The 20,079-nt window shown below is 55.4% G+C and overlaps 7 protein-coding genes across 7 annotated transcripts; 5 read left to right on the top strand and 2 right to left on the bottom strand.

Annotated features, from left to right (window-relative positions):
* Positions 1 to 30: 30 nt before the first annotated feature.
* On the bottom strand, positions 31 to 1,296 carry JN550_011895 (uncharacterized protein; the record flags this gene model as incomplete). Its single annotated transcript, XM_049310310.1, has 4 exons — positions 31 to 120; positions 198 to 766; positions 823 to 1,054; positions 1,114 to 1,296. The coding sequence occupies 4 exons, from the start codon at positions 1,294 to 1,296 to the stop codon at positions 31 to 33; spliced, it is 1,074 nt and encodes a 357-aa protein (XP_049166177.1).
* A 4,537-nt stretch (positions 1,297 to 5,833) lies between these two features.
* JN550_011894 (uncharacterized protein) lies at positions 5,834 to 7,164 on the top strand (the record flags this gene model as incomplete). The annotated part of the gene is made up of 3 exons (XM_049310309.1): positions 5,834 to 6,323; positions 6,406 to 6,423; positions 6,515 to 7,164. The coding sequence occupies 3 exons, from the start codon at positions 5,834 to 5,836 to the stop codon at positions 7,162 to 7,164; spliced, it is 1,158 nt and encodes a 385-aa protein (XP_049166176.1).
* A 1,184-nt stretch (positions 7,165 to 8,348) lies between these two features.
* Positions 8,349 to 9,183, bottom strand: JN550_011893 (uncharacterized protein; the record flags this gene model as incomplete). Its single annotated transcript, XM_049310308.1, has 3 exons — positions 8,349 to 8,701; positions 8,945 to 8,962; positions 9,030 to 9,183. The coding sequence occupies 3 exons, from the start codon at positions 9,181 to 9,183 to the stop codon at positions 8,349 to 8,351; spliced, it is 525 nt and encodes a 174-aa protein (XP_049166175.1).
* A 1,067-nt stretch (positions 9,184 to 10,250) lies between these two features.
* JN550_011892 (uncharacterized protein) lies at positions 10,251 to 12,232 on the top strand (the record flags this gene model as incomplete). The annotated part of the gene is made up of 2 exons (XM_049310307.1): positions 10,251 to 10,498; positions 10,585 to 12,232. 2 exons carry the CDS (start codon positions 10,251 to 10,253, stop codon positions 12,230 to 12,232), a joined length of 1,896 nt encoding a protein of 631 aa, XP_049166174.1.
* A 1,025-nt stretch (positions 12,233 to 13,257) lies between these two features.
* On the top strand, positions 13,258 to 14,517 carry JN550_011891 (uncharacterized protein; the record flags this gene model as incomplete). The annotated part of the gene is made up of 4 exons (XM_049310306.1): positions 13,258 to 13,615; positions 13,697 to 13,862; positions 13,934 to 14,338; positions 14,406 to 14,517. The coding sequence occupies 4 exons, from the start codon at positions 13,258 to 13,260 to the stop codon at positions 14,515 to 14,517; spliced, it is 1,041 nt and encodes a 346-aa protein (XP_049166173.1).
* An 883-nt stretch (positions 14,518 to 15,400) lies between these two features.
* JN550_011890 (uncharacterized protein) lies at positions 15,401 to 16,261 on the top strand (the record flags this gene model as incomplete). Its single annotated transcript, XM_049310305.1, has 1 exon — positions 15,401 to 16,261. The coding sequence occupies one exon, from the start codon at positions 15,401 to 15,403 to the stop codon at positions 16,259 to 16,261; it is 861 nt and encodes a 286-aa protein (XP_049166172.1).
* Positions 16,262 to 17,097: 836 nt separating this feature from the next.
* On the top strand, positions 17,098 to 19,755 carry JN550_011889 (uncharacterized protein; the record flags this gene model as incomplete). The annotated part of the gene is made up of 7 exons (XM_049310304.1): positions 17,098 to 17,513; positions 17,603 to 17,653; positions 17,722 to 18,043; positions 18,289 to 18,344; positions 18,739 to 18,866; positions 18,913 to 19,265; positions 19,315 to 19,755. 7 exons carry the CDS (start codon positions 17,098 to 17,100, stop codon positions 19,753 to 19,755), a joined length of 1,767 nt encoding a protein of 588 aa, XP_049166171.1.
* Positions 19,756 to 20,079: the final 324 nt, after the last annotated feature.

Below are 20,079 nucleotides of genomic sequence, written 5' to 3'. Positions count from 1 at the left end.
AGAACACCGACCGACTCGAACACCACACTATCAAGACGAGTGCAGTGTCTTGAACCCTGCAGCAATCAAGCTCCGGGACTTCTCCTGGGCGTCTGAGGGTCCACTCCAGTAAAACAACCCCTGCAATGCACAGTCAATATGTGCAATGTGACGTGGTTCATATTTGCATGTGAAATCACAAGAGCGGGCAGACTTACACCCAACCGTTTCTGCTTGCAAAACGTCGCTTTCATCTTGACCGTATCCGGATTGTCATAGCTCACGAAGCCCCCGTCGCCACCGACGCACATCGCTGCGCCTATGCGTTTGTCGACCTGCTCCTTGGCGCCCTTCCTCGGCAGCTGGTTGTACTCGAACGTCCCCTCCTCGCCACCGGCGCCTTTGTATCGGTGACCCGGTCCGCTTACCCCTAGGAAGCTGCGGCCGTACAACGGGATGCCGAGGTTGATTTTCTTTGCTGGGCAGCCCGCGCCGACCAGAAAGGCAACGCCGGCCGAGCCCGACGTTTCGTCCTTGCTCATCGAGTACAGCTGTGCGTGGTGCCCACTCCGGTGAGTCCATGAACCAAAGAAGTCGTACGCCATGAGGTTGATCATGTCCAGGTAGTAGGCGGCCGTGCCAATATCGATGCACTGCAAGACTCCCTGGTTGGCAGGCAGTGCCGCCGTGAGGAAATACTCATCGGCGGGTAGGTGCATCCTGGTCGCGCCGAGTAGTGCCGTGAAATCCGCCCCCTGCTGCGGGTCCGAGGGATATTCCCAGCATACTATGCAACTGTGAGTGACGGTGCTCGCAGGTAGGAGCGGTGATAACTTGTCTTACTGTCGATGCCATCGAAGCCTGATGCTTCCACCAAGCCCCTGGCCGAGCGGGCGAAATGGTCTCGCAACATGCCATTGGACGCAACTATGGGGAACACCTCGCCGGAGTTGCCGCCGCCGATGGACAAGATGACTCGCAAATGCGGATGCGCCTGTTTGAGATGCATTAGGGATCCCAAACCACCGCGCACTCCATCGCACGGGGCCTGAGCATCTGCCCACTCGTCACTTAGCTGCGGCGCATCAGCTCTCGGTCTCCAGAGTTCGGCCAAGAGCCCCCCAGGCGACTTACAAATACGGACCCGTCAGCCGCAACACTTGCGAACGCATAGAACACGTGGCTGATGCAGCCGTAGTTCAGCATTCCCGGGGTTGCGCCGCTGTAGATTTTGAAATTGGGGAAGTAAACCGCATTGGTAAACATGACATTGGCAACGCTAGTTGCCATGCGCCGCCGCGACGATGACGAACTCATCGCGACGAGAATGTGTAAGCAACTGGGAAAAGACGTCGGGTCTCAGCCGAGCGTATGGGAACGCAATGGGATTCTGTTCTCTCTCGTTTTGTTCGGTAGCGACTGTAGGTAGTATGAGACGAGGTAGAGACGATCGCCGGCTAAAAGAGGCGGCAGGAGCGCAGACAGGCAGGCAGGCAGGCAGGCAAAAATGAAGAAGTTCACTTAGTGAAGACGACGTGTGATGCAAGTATAGTGACAGCAAAGATTGAAGACCAGACACATACTGGACGTCCCCTTAGACGTGAACTGGGAAAATGTGACTGGAAATTCCTTCCAACGGCCGAGGCTTTGGCGACTAACCTGGGAAGCTATATATGAAAGTCCGGTGGTGACCAGTACGGAAGAGTGGAGATGCGCCGCATCACCAGGTTTTACCAAAACGGGACCGTTCATGTCGACAGTTGGATAACCTCACGGAGATCACCCCTGGAACGATCATGCATGACATAATGAGCCGGGGTCAGAGAGAGCGCGCGAGGCAGGGTCCGCCGCTGGGACAGCTTGTCGGGAAGAGCTTTGCCAGAAAGACATGGTGGTAGTTGAGACAGGGTCTATCGGCAAGATAGAGAACGGAACCGAGTCTTCTGCTAGCATGGCGCGTGGGGAAAATCCCCTCGGCATGGGCCTGTTACCTGTATTGTCTGCCGCCAGAGTTTGATTAACGGGGCCGAGAGGATGAATATGGGGTGAGAGGATCCCAATTGCCCGCCTTCCTGAAAGAAGGACATCTGGGTAGTGGGGCTTGATTTCGTGTCAAACGTGCCTACTGACTAGTTCAACCTTGAGGGCACCCAGGAAAGCACGCGCCGTTGGGCGATCACGGGCTATCCATGCGTGTCAACACTCTGGAGCTTCCGGCGGTGTCTTGCGAATGAAATTGGCATCTTGAGACACCGAACGCCTTGAGTCACCTGTGCCCAATTGATCCTACCTAGGTACCCAGTGAGCTTCCTACTTGGTATGTGACGGTTCGAAGCGAAGAGAATTACCGAGATTCGGATTTGGGAAGCAGCCCGGTGGATTAGCCTCGCCTCGGATGGAGACGAATGCAAAGTTGCACCTCTTTTCCAGATGAACAGACGTTAGAGTTGGGCTTTGGATGTGAGGTCGGACCGGGGTGCCGGAGAATTTCGGCCAAACGCAGTGAGCCCTGCCAACAGGCCTGTAGACCCGGACCTTCACAGGCTGAGACGCACCAGAGGCATCTTCTGTCCATGAATGACGAGGGAAGTACGCGGCTTCCTTCGACGATTTGTGTCAAGATCGGGAACCGTTGCGCAGTTTGAAGTATCGTGTTCTACAAGGAACAAGCTTGTCTGGTAGCCTAACAGTTGATTGTTCTAGCGTGGGTCATTTGTGCCCATCGTAGGAACTAGGTCGCTTCAAGCTGATGAAATGGCCTAGCGGAGACATGTGCCTTGAGTAGCAACTGGCCGAGTGCCTAGTTAATGAGTTAATGTCGTAAGTGCTTATGTTGTGAATTATGACTTGGGACTGTGGTAACCGACGGGACAAGGTTGGGGAGACGAGCAGATCGACAGTCTTTCTCCAAGGGCGCAACAGTAAATGAGCGTGAGCAATGAGCGAACAGCGGCGGCTTCGAGAGACTGTGACTTGCCTGATCAGTACCATTTCCACAAATACAAGTTGAATTAGGCCTTCCAGAAGCATTCTCCACTTCTTCTAGACGGACCGGGCCCCTGCACATGCGTGCACCCAATGGGCCGCCGCTGATTGGTGGCCGCATCGTGATGCCCGACGGGGTGGTATCGGTACGCCTGGGGTCACATCGAAGTCGCGATTCGAGGGGCACGGAGCGTGGAAAGCCAGGAAACTACATCCAAGTATCACGCTGTCGACTTCACACTATGGCCGAGCCTCGCTGAGATTTACCGAGAACAACACGAGAAATACGGCCGATCGAGGATCATTTCATCCGGACTCTTCGGGTACTTCATACCATGTCTGCCATTGCCCCCTTAAATGTGGCTGCATGTACATAGTATGTAGCTGTAGAGCTCGAGCCAGGCCCCGGGGTTGTGGAATGTCGGAGTCACCGTGCCAGGTTCGCAATTTTGGCTGTGGTAAGCAGTCCCCTCTGACGATCTAATAACTTAGCCTCTCATGCTGAGACATAGCGGGAGCGAAATGCTCCAGCAGTGGGCAATCTACGGATCAAGCCAACTCTAACAAAGCCGCTGAGCTTGTTGCTGGACCTGGGGGACCTCTAACGGCGCTAACATAGCGGGAGGCGGGAAAAAAAACACCCCATCCAAGACTACCTGGCGTCTTTAAGTGAATGAAATCATTTCGACAGAATGATTGCAATCAATCTCTGCGCCGCGACGGTGTACGGCTAAAGTCAGCCAACGGCGGCCTTCCGAGTAGCTAGCTGAGATGGGTGCTGGTGATGGGACGAAACGGCCGACCGGGTGTGATGCCGTCGCCTTTAGATCACATGGGATGCTGGCTGGCACAGCTGCCGCTGGTGTCAGTGTCAGGACCCTGCCAGATTCCGATATATGATGCGCTGGGCCGTGAGCCGTCATCTCAGCGAGGGTACCTCGTCGACTTACAGGACCAAAGCTGATAGCTACCATGCAAGACTGCGGGCCTAATATAGGTGCCTTCACGACACCCAAGGTTGTGTGCGTCGAGGTAACGGTATTGATGCAATGCAGTGCGCAGTGCGGTGCAAGTGCAGTGCAGTGCAGTGCCGTCGGCGAGATGCAAACCGAGATCAAGACTGGACTGGCATGAAACATGCAGGGCAATGTTTCGGTTAGCTGCCGCCGCCGCGATGGACCGTTAGGCCCATTCTCCGGGACCAAGGTCCAACCGTGCCCGGCGCCCGCTGCAGGATATGCAAGGCCATCGCAAGGTGTGAGGTAGGATTGCAGGCGGGAATGTTGGCCACGATGCTGCCTGTATAGCCGGGTGGGTGCTCTCATCCACGTCGTACCTAGGTAGGTCCTATGTATGGGAGGGGGGAGGGTAGGCTTCTGCATGTGGACGGGCTCGTCCATTCCAGGTCATCACTGAGCTCAATCTGAAAAGACTTGAAATGTGGAAGCCGCCTCGGGCCCAATTTGGCGCGTTGCCCATCCTAGGTTGGTTGCCAGATGACGATTGTAGGTAAGTATGTAAGTATAGCCAGTAAGTTACCAGGTACGTACGCTGTCTATCTACTGGGGATCTACCGTGGACCCTATCCAAGGATCTACATACAGTGCCTGCAGCCCGCTCTATCGCGATTATTGACTTGCTCACTCTCGACATTCGCACAACATCAATTGTGATCCGTTACTCAGGCCAATCTAGAATCACATGGACAGTGACTTGCCCGTCACGGCAGGCGGGTGCCCTGGTCCAAAGTACCACCGGCGACGGCGGTCTTGGTCAAGGTCCAAGGTCAAGCCGAAGTGCGCGCGGGGGTCGATGGTATGTATGCCTATACTGCGACTACCTAGTCGCACACATATAGGTAGGCATTATGGTTCGTCAAGACTCAAGACACAAGGGGCCCGCTGAGCCAAGAGCTTCTCGGCTGTCGCTTCGCTGCTGAGGGTTTCTCGCGAGACCGTTCCGATTACCTAGCTAGGTATGTACCTACTGGCGATATGGAACTGTCTGCCTGCTGTGGTAGTACCGGTACTGCACGACAAAGTTGCCTGACTGTGGGGGTTGGACAAGAGCATCATATCGCAAAAGCATGTCGACATGTCTCGCCCATCAGCGCTAGGAACTCGCAACAGAGGCGCCGATTCGTCGTCCGATGTGTGCTTTTCCCTCTTGCCGCGCCGCTTGGCAAGGCCCCGTCAATTGTTCAATCGCATGCTGCCTGCCCGACCCGGGTCGCCCCGTCGCTCGCAGCCCCGGAAACAATGAGAGCGCATTGAGCCATGTTGCGGGTTTCGTACGAGATGACCCAAAAGGGGGCTGGTCAACTGAGCGGCAGTGTGTCCGACAGCCCTCTCGGTCTCTGGGTCTCTCTGGGGTCTTTGAGCCGCTCGCAATGGCAAGAAGCCATTTCGTCCTCGGCTGTCGTTGACTGACTGGCTAGCTGGCTGGCTGGCAGGCTGGCCGCCCTCCCCTCCCCCCCTCCCCCTTGTGACGCTCTAAGGCTCAGCGCGCGGCGTACATTTCTCAGCTGGGACTAGGACGTGTGCCAACCAACAACGTCCGGGAACTGCGGTGGGCACAACACTCACGCATCCGCACATTGTCGCCGACAGATTTGCGCATTCGCTCTCTCCCACCCCCGAATCCATATCTTGCGGCCGTCCTGCTTCCCTCGAACAACCCCCCCTTCCCTTAGCTGCGCCATCCATGCCCTTAACGGCCTGAACGGCGACGCGCGCCCATTGAATCCGCCCGCCGCTGCTACAGACCCCAACCTTCAGGTTTAGCCTGGCCAGCCGAGAGCCAACCGTCACAGCCCAGGACAGGCCAGCACCCGCCGCACAGGCATTAGCACCAGTACAGGATCACCACCATGTCCTCCGAAGCTCCTGGTGCAGCAGCACAGGTCGGAGAGCCCTCGACCGCTCCCAGAAGCCCCAGGGGCCAACTGGCCCAAGCGGGGCAGCCGTCGGCCGGTAGTTCGACACCGCCGGCCACGGCGCCCGAGCCGGCCCCGGCGGCCTCGTCACCTCTGCACGACGTCGAGGCCTTTGAGGACAACACCATCGAGGCCGGCGAGGACAGCGTCGACAGCGACGAGTTCGAGCCGTCCGAGTGGGGCGACGAGGGCGCCTCGACCGCCTCGACCTCGGTCAACTCCAGCATCTACGCCCACACCTACGAGAATGGACGGCGCTATCACAGCTACAAGAACGGCCGCTATCCGATACCGAACGACGACCAGGAGCAGAACCGCGAGGACATGAAGCATGTGATGATGTTGGAGATGACGGATGGCAGGCTGTGCTACTCTCCCATTGGAGACAACCCCCAGAAGATCATTGACGTCGGCACGGGAACAGGTAAGCCCTCGCAACCCCTCGTAGGCCTGCCGATTGGCTGCGCAGTTGATATAGGGAACGTAAAGCTGACCTCGGATCACAGGGCAATGGGCCATTGAAGGTATGTCCGTGGCACGTGTGCCCGCCGCCCCTTGCGGCACCTGAATCTCCATAGTGTCACGAGCACGGCTGCTAACATGATCAATCCGCAGCCGGCGACAGATATCCAAGTGCCTCGGTGCTGGGTATAGACCTCTCGCCGATACAGCCAGTCTGGATTCCACCTAATGTCAAGTTCCTCATTGATGACTGCGAGGATGAGTGGCTCAACGGCGATAATTATGACCTGGTACATCTGCGAACCATGTCGCCGATTCTCAAGGACGTGCCCAAGATGTGCCGGCAGGCTTTCGCCAACATCAAGCCTGGCGGGTGGATGGAGTGGCAAGAACTGCATGGCTGGATGCAATGCGACGACGGGACCATGCCAGAGGACGACGCCGGCTTCGGCATGTACAGGCTCGTTGCCGAGGCCTTCTCAAAACTCGGCTACGACGTGCACGCTGCCTCGAAACTCGGCGAACCCCTGAGGCAAGCAGGATTCACAAACGTGCAGTGCGTCGTCAAGAAGATACCAGTCGGAACATGGGCGAGGGACCGACGCCTTCGATTGACTGGGCATTACCTGAAGCTGGTCATCCAGGATTTTCTACCTGCCCTGGCGGGTAAGCCGCTGCAGGTGCTGGGCCTGAACACGGTCGAGCGGGAGCTGTGGCGAGCTGCTGCATTCAAGGCCCTCGAAGACATGTCTGTGCATCGGTACTGGAACTTTTACTTCTGGTACGGACAAAAGCCCGAGTAAGACGGGGTTCAAACCGATACCGCGGCCTGCCAGGGATGGCAGAAGAAGGGGAATACGCCTTAGTTGGTAGTCAATCGACCCTTCGGCGGGAGTCTCTTTTTGGGTTCAGCTTATATCATCCTACCACTGGAGTTGAGCGAAGCGAACCAAGCGAGCGAGCGAGCGAGCAAGCATTTCAGCAAAGCATTTACATGTTGGCGTTGCGGCAGATCGACAAAGGGGAAGAGCCTCGGGTCGCTGCTTGGGAGCAGATGACTCTCGGCTGGGGCAGGCAGGCATAAGATATGTATGGCTTTCAACTTGTATATATACCCAAAAATAGTCCTGGGAATGGCCTTGAGGCAACATTGGGAGGAAACGGCTTTGATTTTAGAAACGATAATGACACCATTTCTGGCGTATGTAACTGATGAGTCCTTCCAGCTCAACTAGGGTCTCGCCGCGTCGCATGTTTTGTTGTTGTTGTCCGAGAAAGTGCTCGTACTAACCCCCATTATTCTTGTTTGGCGAGAGTGCACAACTTCCCCTGTTCCTACATGATACACACACACAGCCTGACTCGGAGGAGGACGATTGTCAAGCAAGTACTCTCTGAGCGGGGCTTGAATGCGCGGGTGCTTGGCTGTAGAGCGACCCATAGGTATCGCAACCTTCCTTTCACCTTTGCATCTGCAAAGTTTCGATGCCCACGGCGTGTGCACCTACTCGGTTCACTGTCTGGCCATCCTGAGATCAAAACGGCCGTGCTTGTTCGAAATGGCCAGAAACCCGGTGCCAATGCCTTGGAAGCTCGAACGCATCTATAAAAGCCGCTCCCGCGGCCCTGAAAAGACACGCAGCGCGCTGGACTAGATTGCAGGCAAATGAGGCCTTCAGAGACGGACGGGCAGCTGTAATGAAGGCAAACAATCACAAGCGTCAAGCTGAGTATGAACAGTGAAATGTATATACTAGTCGTATTCAGTACACGGCATGCCCTACACTCGAGCTCGCCGATTTGTGGCACAAGAGGTCATTTCATGCCTTGACGGATGGAACCCCGCACACAGTTGCAGTCCCGTCCTACAAGCCTGTCCTTGCCTAGGTAAACAAAATCCATCATCCACCACACCCCCTTCCCATGATTGGGAGCTCCCCCGCATACGTGCTGCCTGCCGCCCTGGGTCTGATGAGTGGTTGCGCCCTTACGCCTTCCAGACCCTCTTGATGGCCTCGGTCACGCCGACATCGTTGGTCTCAAACTCGTACAGGCCGATGGCGACCAGGACGGTGGCGCCGTTCAGGGCCCACATGAGCGACTTGCGGGCCTTGGGGTAGCGGCCGGTGGGGACGTAGTCGATGAGGATGTTCTGGAAGCCGGTGTGGCTGTGGATGACGAGGAGGGAGCACAGGGTGGCGTCCATGACGGGGTTGAGCGAGCCGGCGGCGAAGGGGGCGACGGCCAGGGGGATGAGCGAGCCGGCGATGAGGCGGTCAAAGGTCCAGTGGTAGGAGCCGTGCGAGGGCGAGGTGGGAGGCACGGGGGCCGGGTCGTTGACTGAGGACACGCGGGATGGTCAGTAACAGGTGCCAGAGGGGTACACGCCCGGCGGAGGCTGTCTCTCGTTTTCCTCTTTGATCTCATTTCATTTCATTCCATCTCCTTCCCTCTTTCAGATTCAAGGGTATTGGTTGCGTTGGCATGGCATGGCATGGCATCGCAATGCTTCCCCCAAGATGGGCTGGTGCGTTTTGTCCGCTGCGAGGGGATTTCGCATGGGGAGGAGGGGAGTCGTCGTACCTGTTCCTTGGATGACCTCTGGACGCGGTGGTTAGCCAATTGGTGCCCGAGGACGGAGGGAGGAAAGCAGCAGCGAGACACGTACGAGGGCCCGGGGGCAAGAGGTTCTTCCTGCTCGAGGCGTGGAAGGCCGAGACGCGGACGGCGTCCCTGACGAAGGCGCTGCGCATGGCCGGGCGGGCGGCGGCGGCGGCCATGGCAGTCTGCCTCAGCAGAGCCGGTCTGATGATGGAGGCCATGGCTGTTCGGAGGTGATCGGGGGCGGCGGATGGGAGAGCAGTGTGGGTGTGCGCAATCAGAGCTGCCCGCTGTGTCAATCGACCGGTCAATCAATCGCCTGTTTGAGAGGTCGTCGTCGTCGTCGGTGTCGTCGTTCTGTTCTGCTGCACGGTACGGTAGGCAAACCCGGGGGCAGGCTAACTTACGGGTTAGTTGGTTTGGATTGCCGAGGATCTCAATTGGAAGCCCGCTGATTGGCCACCGCCTGGGCATCTCGGGAATGTGCACATGTACATATGCTAGTTATGTGGACGGCACAGCTACAACCACCAAGCCATGTATCGTGTCCGACGCCACCATCTGCCATGTGCGCATCTGCATCCGTCTCGAGCCTCATCTATTTCTATTCCAATGTCATCCAGATACATGCCTTGTAGGACAGCTTTCTTGTACTAGCTGGGGATCAACCCACCAGCTCGACCAGGCCGGACATCATGCGACATCCCGGCACAGAGGGCGGCCCCGGCTTTCCGTCGTCGATGACGGCTCATTCCGATCTCAAAGTACATAGTCACTGTAGTACCTACACCAGTGGGTGTCGACGCATCATCAATATTCCGCCCAAGTGGCTACCACCTAGCGACCCGTCCCAGTGGAGAGTCCATCCATGCATCCAATTGGACCCAATGGAAGGGGAGACCAAAAAAAAAAAAAAAAAAAAAAAAAAAAAAAGAGAGAGAGAGAGAGAGAGCTGGGCCTGGCACGGTCGGAGCTTGGCGGCGCGCAGCTGGCAACGGCGCATTGTCGGCATGAAATTCTGTATATCCCAACTTGTACTTGATTCCTGACGTACGTCTATACCTATCCTAAGCCTACAGCTGCACTACCAGGTTCGACTTTGCAGCAGTGTGCGTGTGTATGGGAGCCTCCCCCCCCATCCCATGTACCAGTAGCCAAGTTCGACAGCCGCATGACCGGCTCTTCTCTTCTTCACTTCTCGTTACTTCGTCTTCAGTCAATGTAATTCTAGTCCCTTTCCCTTCCCCATTTCTTCCCGTCTCGCTCGCCGCCCGCCTCTCTCTCCGTCATGCCTTCCGGGCCGTTACTCACAGCGCCCGCTCTCCTGGCCGCACGCCCGACCGTGTGCCGCCAATGTCTGAAAGCGAAGCTCGCCGCTACCTACTCGCAGCGGAGAGGCATCTCCAGGAAAGTCGAAAAGAAGCGCCAGATCCAGCAGGTCGCCTGGGATCGCAAGGCCGAGAGGATCCAGAATGGAGAGGAATATAATCCCTGGGACTTTCTCAAGGAGCGTGGCTACGTCAAGGACACCGCCGGGTATGTCTAACCCATCCATCAAAAAACCTCCCGTTGCGCGCCGTCTTGCTTGTCCCCGTGGCTGACCCGTGGCTACCCCGTTCCAGCACCGACAAGCAGATACGCGAGCTCATGCGCAGGAAACGAATCGGCGCCTACGTCGGCGTCGACCCGACCGCCCAGTCGCTCCACGTCGGCCACCTGCTGCCCTTCATGGCCCTGTTCTGGCTCTACCTGCACGGCTACGGCTGCAACACCTTGATAGGCGGCGGCACCGCCAAGATCGGCGATCCCACCGACCGCCTGCAGGCCCGCGACAAGATCCCCCGGAGCGACCTGACCACCAACATCACAAAGTGCCACTACCAGCTCAAGCGGATATGGGGCAATGTCGAAACGCTGGGCGCCCGCTACGGCTTCCAGAAGGAGTACATGTGGTCGCGCGCCCTGGTCAACAACAGCACCTGGCTCAACAGCACCCCTTTCATGGAGGTCGTCGGCAGGCTCTTCAAGGGCATGCGCATGGGCCCGCTGCTGTCGCGCGACACGGTCAAGCGGAGGCTGGAGGAGAACGGCTCCGGCATGCCCCTGGACGAGTTCATCTACCCCCTCGTCCAGGCCTGGGACTGGTGGCACATGTACTCGTCCCCCAAGGACGTCATGATGCAGATCGGCGGCTCCGACCAGTACGGCAACATCGTGAGCGGCATCGAGGCCATCAAGTACCTGCGCGACACGGAGCCCCAGGAGGAGCTGCGCCGACCCGACGACCTTCTCAACACCCCCGTCGGCTTCACCGTCCCCCTGCTGACCGACTCGTCCGGCGCCAAGTTCGGCAAGAGCGCCGGCAACGCCGTCTGGCTGGACCCCTTCCTCACGAGCTCCTTTGACCTGTACGGATACTTCATGCGCCGCCCGGATGCCGACGTCGGCAATCTCTTGAGACTCCTGACCTTCATGCCCTCGGACGCCATCGCCAAGATTATGGAGGAGCACAGCCAGGACCCCTCCCAGCGGGTCGCCCAGCATGCCCTCGCCCACGACGTCGTCTGTCTGGCCCACAGCACGCAGATGGCCAAGAACGCTCGGGAGCAGCATCAGGCCATCTATGCCAAGAAGGCGGGCACCACCGTGTCCACCGGCAGCACCAGGACGGTCGAGCTCGACACTTACCCCAGTGCGGAACCCGCCACCGCCGCTCTCGCCACGGGCTTCAACCCCGACATCGAGCTCCCCGAGTCCCTCGTCCTCGGCAAGTCCATGGGCAGGATCCTCTACGCAGCCGGGCTGGCGGCCAGCATCACGGACGGCCTACGACTCACGAAGCAGCAGGGTGCGTACGTGGCCGGCTCCCCCGGCCAGGCGTCGGCCACCAACAAGGGCATGACTTACGGCGACCTCACCTTCACACCCATCAAGAACTGGTTCCCGGCAGACACTAAAAACTTCCTCCTCGACGGGCATCTGCTGATCCTGCGCCGTGGCAAACACTTTTTCCGCATCGTCAAGATGGTGAGCGACGAGGAGTACAAGGCCAGCGGCAAGACGTACCCGGGCATGCCCGGCTCGGGCAAGTTCCGTGAGATCAAGAAGACGCTGGACGAGATGCGCGAGGAAGGCGTCGACCTGACGCAATCCGAGTGGAGGCGGATGAAGCAGGACCTGTCGCACGACATGGCACGGGAAGAGGCGCATGCCAAGGGCCAACTGTACATGCCGGGTGGCTCGCCCCCGTGGCCTCATGAAAAACCATGATGCCTTGGTACTCGACAGTCAGGCAAGCTCTAAGAGGGAGAGAAGGAAAGCAGGGAATCAGCCCCGCTACCAACAGAGTTGCTGGTGTTCGTATTCTGGCGTCTGTGCAAGGGAACCCAATGGGGAAATTTGCGGATGTAGACACCAGCTCAACGATGGTATGTGGATGTGTAAGAAGAAGAAAAAGGTGTCCCCTTCATGCTGGACACGATGATAGATGTGTATATATATATATGACGTGTAGCGATAGTATACCCACTGTACAATCTACGAGAATCTCAATTCACCGGTGGGACAGGTTCGGGATTCTGGAAGAAAATGCTTAAAAAAACAGTTGAATTCTGCCCGTCTGCTGCCTAGGTTGTCTCAGGAGTATCATGGGCGTGTAATCAAAGGGAGAAACAAAAGAGGCTCGCTATGGTACATAAACAGATGGCGCTGAAGAAGTACTCCCTTGCGTACCTGGTGCTAGGATCCAGACCACACAAAGGTAGCTCATGATAACCCCCAGATGACCTCTTCAAATAGGTCCGCCGCATCGGGGGGGTTCTGCAATGCGAACAGATCCGGCCGCCTAGTCATAAACACCCTGCCCGTGGTGGTAGGTTGATCTGACCCCGAGTGTGTGGGGGCACGGATGAGCGCTACTCTCTTCGTACGCAATACAAGCCCGTCTGGTGATACCAGAGCTAGGGTACAGCGGGTAAATAATTCTGACCATTCTGCTTCCATTGTTAAGAGACGTTGATGCCAGCCCACTGGCTCCGGCGTCGTTGGCGAGCAAACCCCAAGTGGAGCTCCGGGGTCTACTCCACATCTTCCGGCAGGCTGACCCTGAACTACCAGTAACCGGTGCACATGTTGCTCGGAGTGCCTGCAACACGACCGAGCAACGCGCGAGAAGTGTGATTGTGCGTCATCTTCAACTGCGCGATTAGAACCGGCCATATCGACTCCGTGACGCATCAGCCAGTTTCCCAACAAATCGGGTAACCTGCGGAACACAGTGCGGCCACGCTGCCGAGATGGCGACCGACACTCGAGAGGCTCATCAGCCCATACATCTGTCCATTCGATCATCGCTTGATTCGGAGTACGCCACATTTCATGATGAGCATATCCAATATGTACTTCCATCTGAGGCCACGCCATGGGATCCCAAATCTCGGGATCGCCCTTCACCCATGGCGCTGGGGGATCAGAAACATGTGGAAGTAGGAGCAGTCTTTGACAAGGATATTGGCAACTTCCAAGTCCGAGTCTTCACTCCCGAGGGAGCTACGCCAGAAGGCGGATGGCCGGCGTTGATATGGCTTCATGGGGGTGGATGGGTGATGGGCGGGTTAGGAAGCGAGAACGGATTTCTCAAGCATGTTTGCAAGTGTAAGTTATGTTCCTGGTCAATAGCGCTCAAAGAGACGGAGTCGACCGTCATACCCACTCGCTGAACTGGGAGCTGTGAAGATGTAAACTGCGTGGTGGTATCCGTCAACTATCGCCATGCACCCGAGCACGTCTATCCAGCCGCTGCCAACGACGTACTCGAGGCCTTCCAATGGATCGTAGAAGACAACAATTCAGAGACACTTTGCATCAACACATCAAAGTTGGCAATCGGGGGATTATCAGCGTCAGTACCCCGTCCGTACCACCCCAAAATCTCCTGCACCCAAAACCGGGAAACGAACTCACCTGACCCAGTGGCGGCTGTCTAACGGCAATCCTGTCGCTCAAGATATCGAAGCTCGCTATTTTGCCGAAACCAGTCTTCCAAGTAATGATATGCCCCGTCATAGACAACACCGCGACGACAGACACGATCTGGTACGGGTCTCAGCACGCGCCGTGGCTGACCCCCTCCCGCATGACTTGGTACCGTGAGAAATACTTCTCGCTTCCTTCTGAGGCAGCGAATTGGGACGCATCCCCGTGCTTCGCGCCGCCGGACTTGCAAGCGAAGAGTCCAAAGACCTTCATCGGTGTCTCAGAATGTGATCTGCTCGCACCCGAGGCGCTTCGGTACGCTGAGGTGTTGGAGCAAGCCGGGGTGGACACCACTGTAAAGGTCTACAAGGGGGCTACACATAGCATCCTGGTTCTCGCTGGGTATGTGACCTCCCATCTCAGGTGGCCTCGCAGCGGGCGCGAATATAGCTGACAATCTCGTCCATAGCATCCACCAGATTGGGAAGAAGCTGGTCCATGATGTCTGTGGAGCTTTGTCTCAAGCGCTTGGAACCCTCTACGATGCCTCAGAGTCACCTATATTACCGTTAAACAGCTAGAGAATGACGCAGCAGAGTCCAAGTTGATACAATGGGTCGACACTTTAACGGCAGGCATAGCTACTGGGCGAGCCATGGACAATAATGTGATACGAACTGGGTTCGATATCGATACCTTTGTAATCTCAAGCTCACTTATTCGTCCAAATTTCTAGTCCAGTTTCATGCGGCGTAATGTTAACCCAAGACCAGATTACATGTAAACTGTCCCTCCCCCCCGAAATCATCATCCACTGTCTTACTCGTGCAGGAAACACGAGCATATGGTGGTTATCAAACTCGTCACAACGTATATTTGGAAGCCCATGGTAATGCGAGAACTTGATGGATGAAGACCGGGATTTGAAATCGTAATTGGTATTGACCTGGAGGGGACTCAATGGAGGCCCAGAGGATAAACGGCCTTGTATAGATCTCACTTGGCATATGTAGGTGGATCTTAACAATGGAAAATCTCACTTTGTGGACCTCAATATTGGCAGTTTTGACGGGATGGGGGACAGCTGGGGGAAATCAAGGATGGGGAAATGGTAGTGTAAGCTCTTGTAGAGCCCGTGGTCGGCAGGAAGGCCGATCCTTCCTGATAGTAGTAATGTGCTCGACCGCTTCCGATTGATATGATTCGTCCGAAGTTGGTGCTTGCAGGTCCTTGCGGCCACACACCCTACGGCTAACCAATCAGACACATTGCCGGGACCTTCACGCCGTTGATGCCTATGTTCTAAGTTGACAACCCATGTACCTAGGTACTGGTTGGCCTATATAAGACCCCCAACCCCTTACATGTCACTTGCCACCTCGTCTCCCTGGTGTGAGTGATCGCACTAAGTTATACCTCGGTTCTAAAGCCACCAGCAGTAGCGCACCAGTCCCAGTATCGACAATGTCACAAACATCAAGCACCCCTTTCAACATCCCCGAGCTTCTCGTTGAAATCCTACTATTCCTTGATCCACGAACCCTGACCACGTCCGCACAGCGCGTTAACAAGCAGTGGCAGGCCACAATTCTAGGATCGCTGAAATTGCAGCGTGCACTTTTCCTACAGGCCACGCCTGGAGCATATGAACGCAACCGTGATCACAGCCCACTACTTAAGAAAACCTTCGCGCCCTGGTTCGATGACTTTGCGCATCGCCACATCTACTACTACAGCGATTATTCTAACGGCCGATACCCAAGCTGTTATGAAACGCTGACACTAGCATCGGCGAAACGAAGAAGGGCGTTCATGCGCGGAGGAAGCAGCTGGCGGCACCTACTTGTCTCGCAACCGCCCGTTCGGAGGCTCGGGTGTTTGATGATGCGACCGTCTGAGTGGCTACACAACAGTATGAGTTTCAAAGTCTTGGAGTTTCCAGATGGACTTCGCATGGGAAAGCTCTACGATTTGGCACAGAAGTGGTCGCTCAGCGAGGAGTTGGCCTTCTTCAAAGTCTTCTGGGATATGGACAACACGCACGATCTTGATCACCTCACCCGGACGTCCTCGCCAGAATCACTTGAGGCTCTCCAACTCTGCAAAGCCAATGTTGATATCATATTACTGGGTGGTCTGGACAGCTGCCGAAAGTTCAATCAGGAGAAAGCCCAGGTGTTCAAGAGTCGATTTACATACCAGTCCCGCAAATTGGAGACGCCACAGGAGCCCACTTCAGATAGCGGGTATATCAGCCTCCCAGACATGCTATTACCAGAAAACAACCAGTGGCCTGGCTTCCAAAATTCACTTCCTGCCTCTTGAATACTTGAGCAATATACATCGGAAAACCTACAGCCGTCTTTTGGTGGTATTATCCTGTGCAACTACCCTTCTTGATGATTCGCGGAAGGAGGGGGAGGGTGCTGACATGACAGAAAGCATTCTTGAGGTCATCTTGAACCAGCTAGAGGCGAAGGAAAATCACGACATGTGGTAAACAAGCCGACAGAGGTATTGGGGTTGAGTATATTGTGGCTAGTATCGGTCTCATTCCAAATACCAGTGCGACATCATCTTAGCATCTCTCTTGCCTTTTACTTGCGGCTTGCAGTACTTCGTGAATCGGTGATTAACCCACCTGCCAACTAGATGCAGGCTAATGAAGTAATCATTCACGGCCAAACTTGAAGCTCGACGCAGACAGCATGCTTCCTTACAATCTAGATCCACGAGTTTTGCGCATCGGCCAAACGGCACCGACTAATACAGATCATCGACTGATTCTCGCCAGAACAAGAAGTTTGTTTACCCAGCCTTTGTATTTCCATACATTCAGAATAATCCTAGCGGTATTATTTACCTATGGTACATATGGTGAATAAATCACAGAGCAAGCCAAGCCATGTGATTGTAGTCAGCCTCTGAATCATTGAAAACTCGATATCCATATCTGATGCATCACAAGCCGCTCCCTTTTTGGGTAGGGAACAGTCATGTCCGGTAACTGAGCAAACCTCAGAGCTCTATTTACCTAGCCACCGAACTACACTAGGATTTGGTGTTCTTTGCGCGTTGCACTCCCGAACAAACTGACAAATTATTTCTTCCTCAAGCGATTTTGAGGCAAACTTGAAAGTGAACCATACAATCTGCTCAACATGCGAACTTCTACCCGTCGTGGTCGTTTCTTCAATCGAGCGGGGCTCAGCGATAGCTGGAATCGTGCAGTAGGTGCTGTAAGCGACATGGTTGAAAGACGAGATCCTGCGAAGGGTCACATATCCGACTTGGCACGGCGATTACAAGAGGCAATTGACCAGCACTGGAGAACTCGGCATCAAAGCCGGTATCAGGCAGTCAAAGTACTGCTCACCCATTGGGCAGATACTGACGATCCTAGCTTTAGAGCGGACGAGGCCGCAAAGAGCCTCGCTGAGGTCTTCAGGAGGCTATACAGCTTTGATGTTCAGACCTGGCTAATACCGACCGTCGACCAGCCGCAATATTTCTTAGCGGGGAAGTTGTCACAATTCGTTCGAGATCATGGGAAAGAGGGTAATCTGTTGATATTCTGGTAGGTCATCTCTTGGACAGAAAGTCACATAGCTATATCTTGATCGGGGATATCCTATTGGTTATGAGGTCAACACTGAACGTTGTCAGGTATGCAGGATCAGCCAAAGAGACAGACGGCGGCAAAGGCCCCGTCATGTGGTTTGGAGAGTGCATTGCCCACACACCCTGGAACTTCATTATGCCATGGTTACTGACATACCTATCAGGAAGTGGGGGGCAGAGGTAAACTCGTTGATAGTACCGCAGATTCTCGGTTCTGCCAAGTCACATGTCTTGACTCTCTACGACTGTGGTAGTAGTCTCCACGGCCAGGGTGTCTCGAACGCTCCAGTCTTTGAGCACCTCGGCGCAAGCGCAGATGAGAGCGCTCTAAGCTTTGGTCGTCCTGGATCATTCACCAGATCTCTCATACGAATCCTCGACAAACCAGATACGGCTGCCTTTGGTATCTGCGTGCTAGATCTGCATCGCAAGCTGGTCAACAGCGCCAAACGTCATCAACCTGGTGCTAGCGCTGAAGATGATAATGTGAGTATACTATCCGGGGCCCACACCGTATCTACGGCGGGGTCGTGGTTATCGCGAGGTCTCTCGCCGAATCCGGTGTACTGCCACCTCTCCGTCTGCCCATCTCAGAGTAAGGGAGGAGCCTCTAGCATAATTCTGTCACACCTAGGCTACCCATTGGAAGTACGCCAGCCCCGGACCGGTGGAGAGGAATGTGAGATCGAGATTAAGCTGCAACTGGAAAGAGATGACATTCATCTTGACAGATGGCAACAGTGGATCTTGGAAGCTCCGTGGGAGGCAAGCACAGCAGCCGTAACAGGTTCGTGAACATGGGCTTTTTCCTGACTGGTGAATGCTTGAAACATCGCCAGGCGCCCATGGATCCCGTGAGGGGCTGTTCCGTACGCGGAAATCATGTTGACAGGCGTCTCGTTTCTCAAGCCAATATCTAGCAGACTAGTAAAATATGAAAGCATGATCTAGGAATATTCAATATTATATAAGAACCATACATGTCCGTGCTCTTGTTGACTGGATCACAGGCTGGCGAGTCATCTACAAACCAAGTTGAACCATCTTGTTGCCTGCTGGCAAGAAATCCCAGATTTTTGCATCCGTGGCCGCGTGACCTCCCACATGTTTAATTCTACCCCCTGAAGAGCGACGGTAGATTCTGTATATGTTTCATCTTTACACGTAGAAAATCGAACCAGGCACCCCACGACAGTGCCACTCGAGTACACCAACTACAGTAACCCTGAGAACCCAGCGACGCCCAGCACAAACGGGCAGCCACCATTGCTCTCGCCTCTCAATACCCACCACCTTCCTTCTGCCATGTGTAAGGCCTGAAAGGTTCGAAATGGAAGATGCCACAGGAACCGCAGCCCATGACCTCTCTGCTCGCAGCGTGCCATCCACAGCCATGTACACTCATCTTCCGCTCCGTGTCTACTGCAACCAAGATCAGAAGAAATGGGCGGGACGTGGCCGAATCATCCACCTCGCCAGGATCAAGACAGTCTCGACCAGGGAGCGTCTCGATCACTTCCTCCGGCAAAAGGGCGTTGCGCCATGCGAGCTTCTGTGGCCTGAGACCGAGTCGCCCAACCAACTCAAATTTTGGTGCAGAATGAAATTCGGGTGCGCTGGTGATGCGGCGGCGGCCGTCACCGCCCTGGATGGAGCGTATTTCGAGAAACAAAAACTCCAAGCCGGAATACCACGTGGCGTTGCCCTGGTGTGTGCTTCTAAACCCAAAGACAATCCCATCTGCTAACATGGTTCAGTATCCCTCGGTGGCTCACCATTTCCCAGCAGTTCCGGTCCGCGAGAGGGGCTCGACTAGTTCAATTGCTTCAACCCCAGAGCCTGCGCCAGTATCGACGTCCGGAATACCGAGTACTGCACTCTCGGGTGATGGCTACAACTACAAAGCTCCAGTTGCTCCGATCATGCAACATGGGCCTGTGACACGTACGAAGCGAGCTCTCAGCGCTGATGCCTCTACGAACACGGTCCATCATGGGCCAAGCGAACCAAAGAGGGTGAAGCTCTCGCCAGCATATGGGGGGCCTGCTGAACATGGTTCACGTGTACATCAGCTCTGGGATCGCGACAAGCCTGACACGCGCGCTCCTCGGGACGAGTACGTGACTATGATTCAGAAAATCAAGGTTCCCGCGAGCGCTGTTGCGCACTGGGAGACCCAAGGCTGGACACAAGAGTAGGCAAAGCACGTCGTACGGTACTCGAGTCACGGAAGATACTACTTTGAGATGGATGAACGAGTGGTCGTACGACCAAAGACAACCACATTCAGCCTGCTTAGGACAGTATGGATCTTGACAAGACATAACAGGGACACGTCAAATTGAGGCTGGAGTAAGGGGGTGAGTGACAGCTGGAGAACGACGTGTCGTTAGATGGAACCTGTTGCTATCTTACATGTCCGTTAGAAGGTCCTCTTCCTTCTCTTCTGGACGCAAGAGATGTATACTGTTCGCTGGAGATGAATTTGCCGAGGCAGCAAGACTTCCAGCTTCAGCTGCAAT

Source organism: Neoarthrinium moseri, assembly GCF_022829205.1.
Source record: "Neoarthrinium moseri strain CBS 164.80 chromosome Unknown scaffold75_Wmoseri_CBS_16480, whole genome shotgun sequence".
Taxonomy (NCBI): Eukaryota; Fungi; Ascomycota; class Sordariomycetes; order Amphisphaeriales; family Apiosporaceae; genus Neoarthrinium; species Neoarthrinium moseri.
This window is presented reverse-complemented; position numbering and strand designations above follow the sequence as displayed.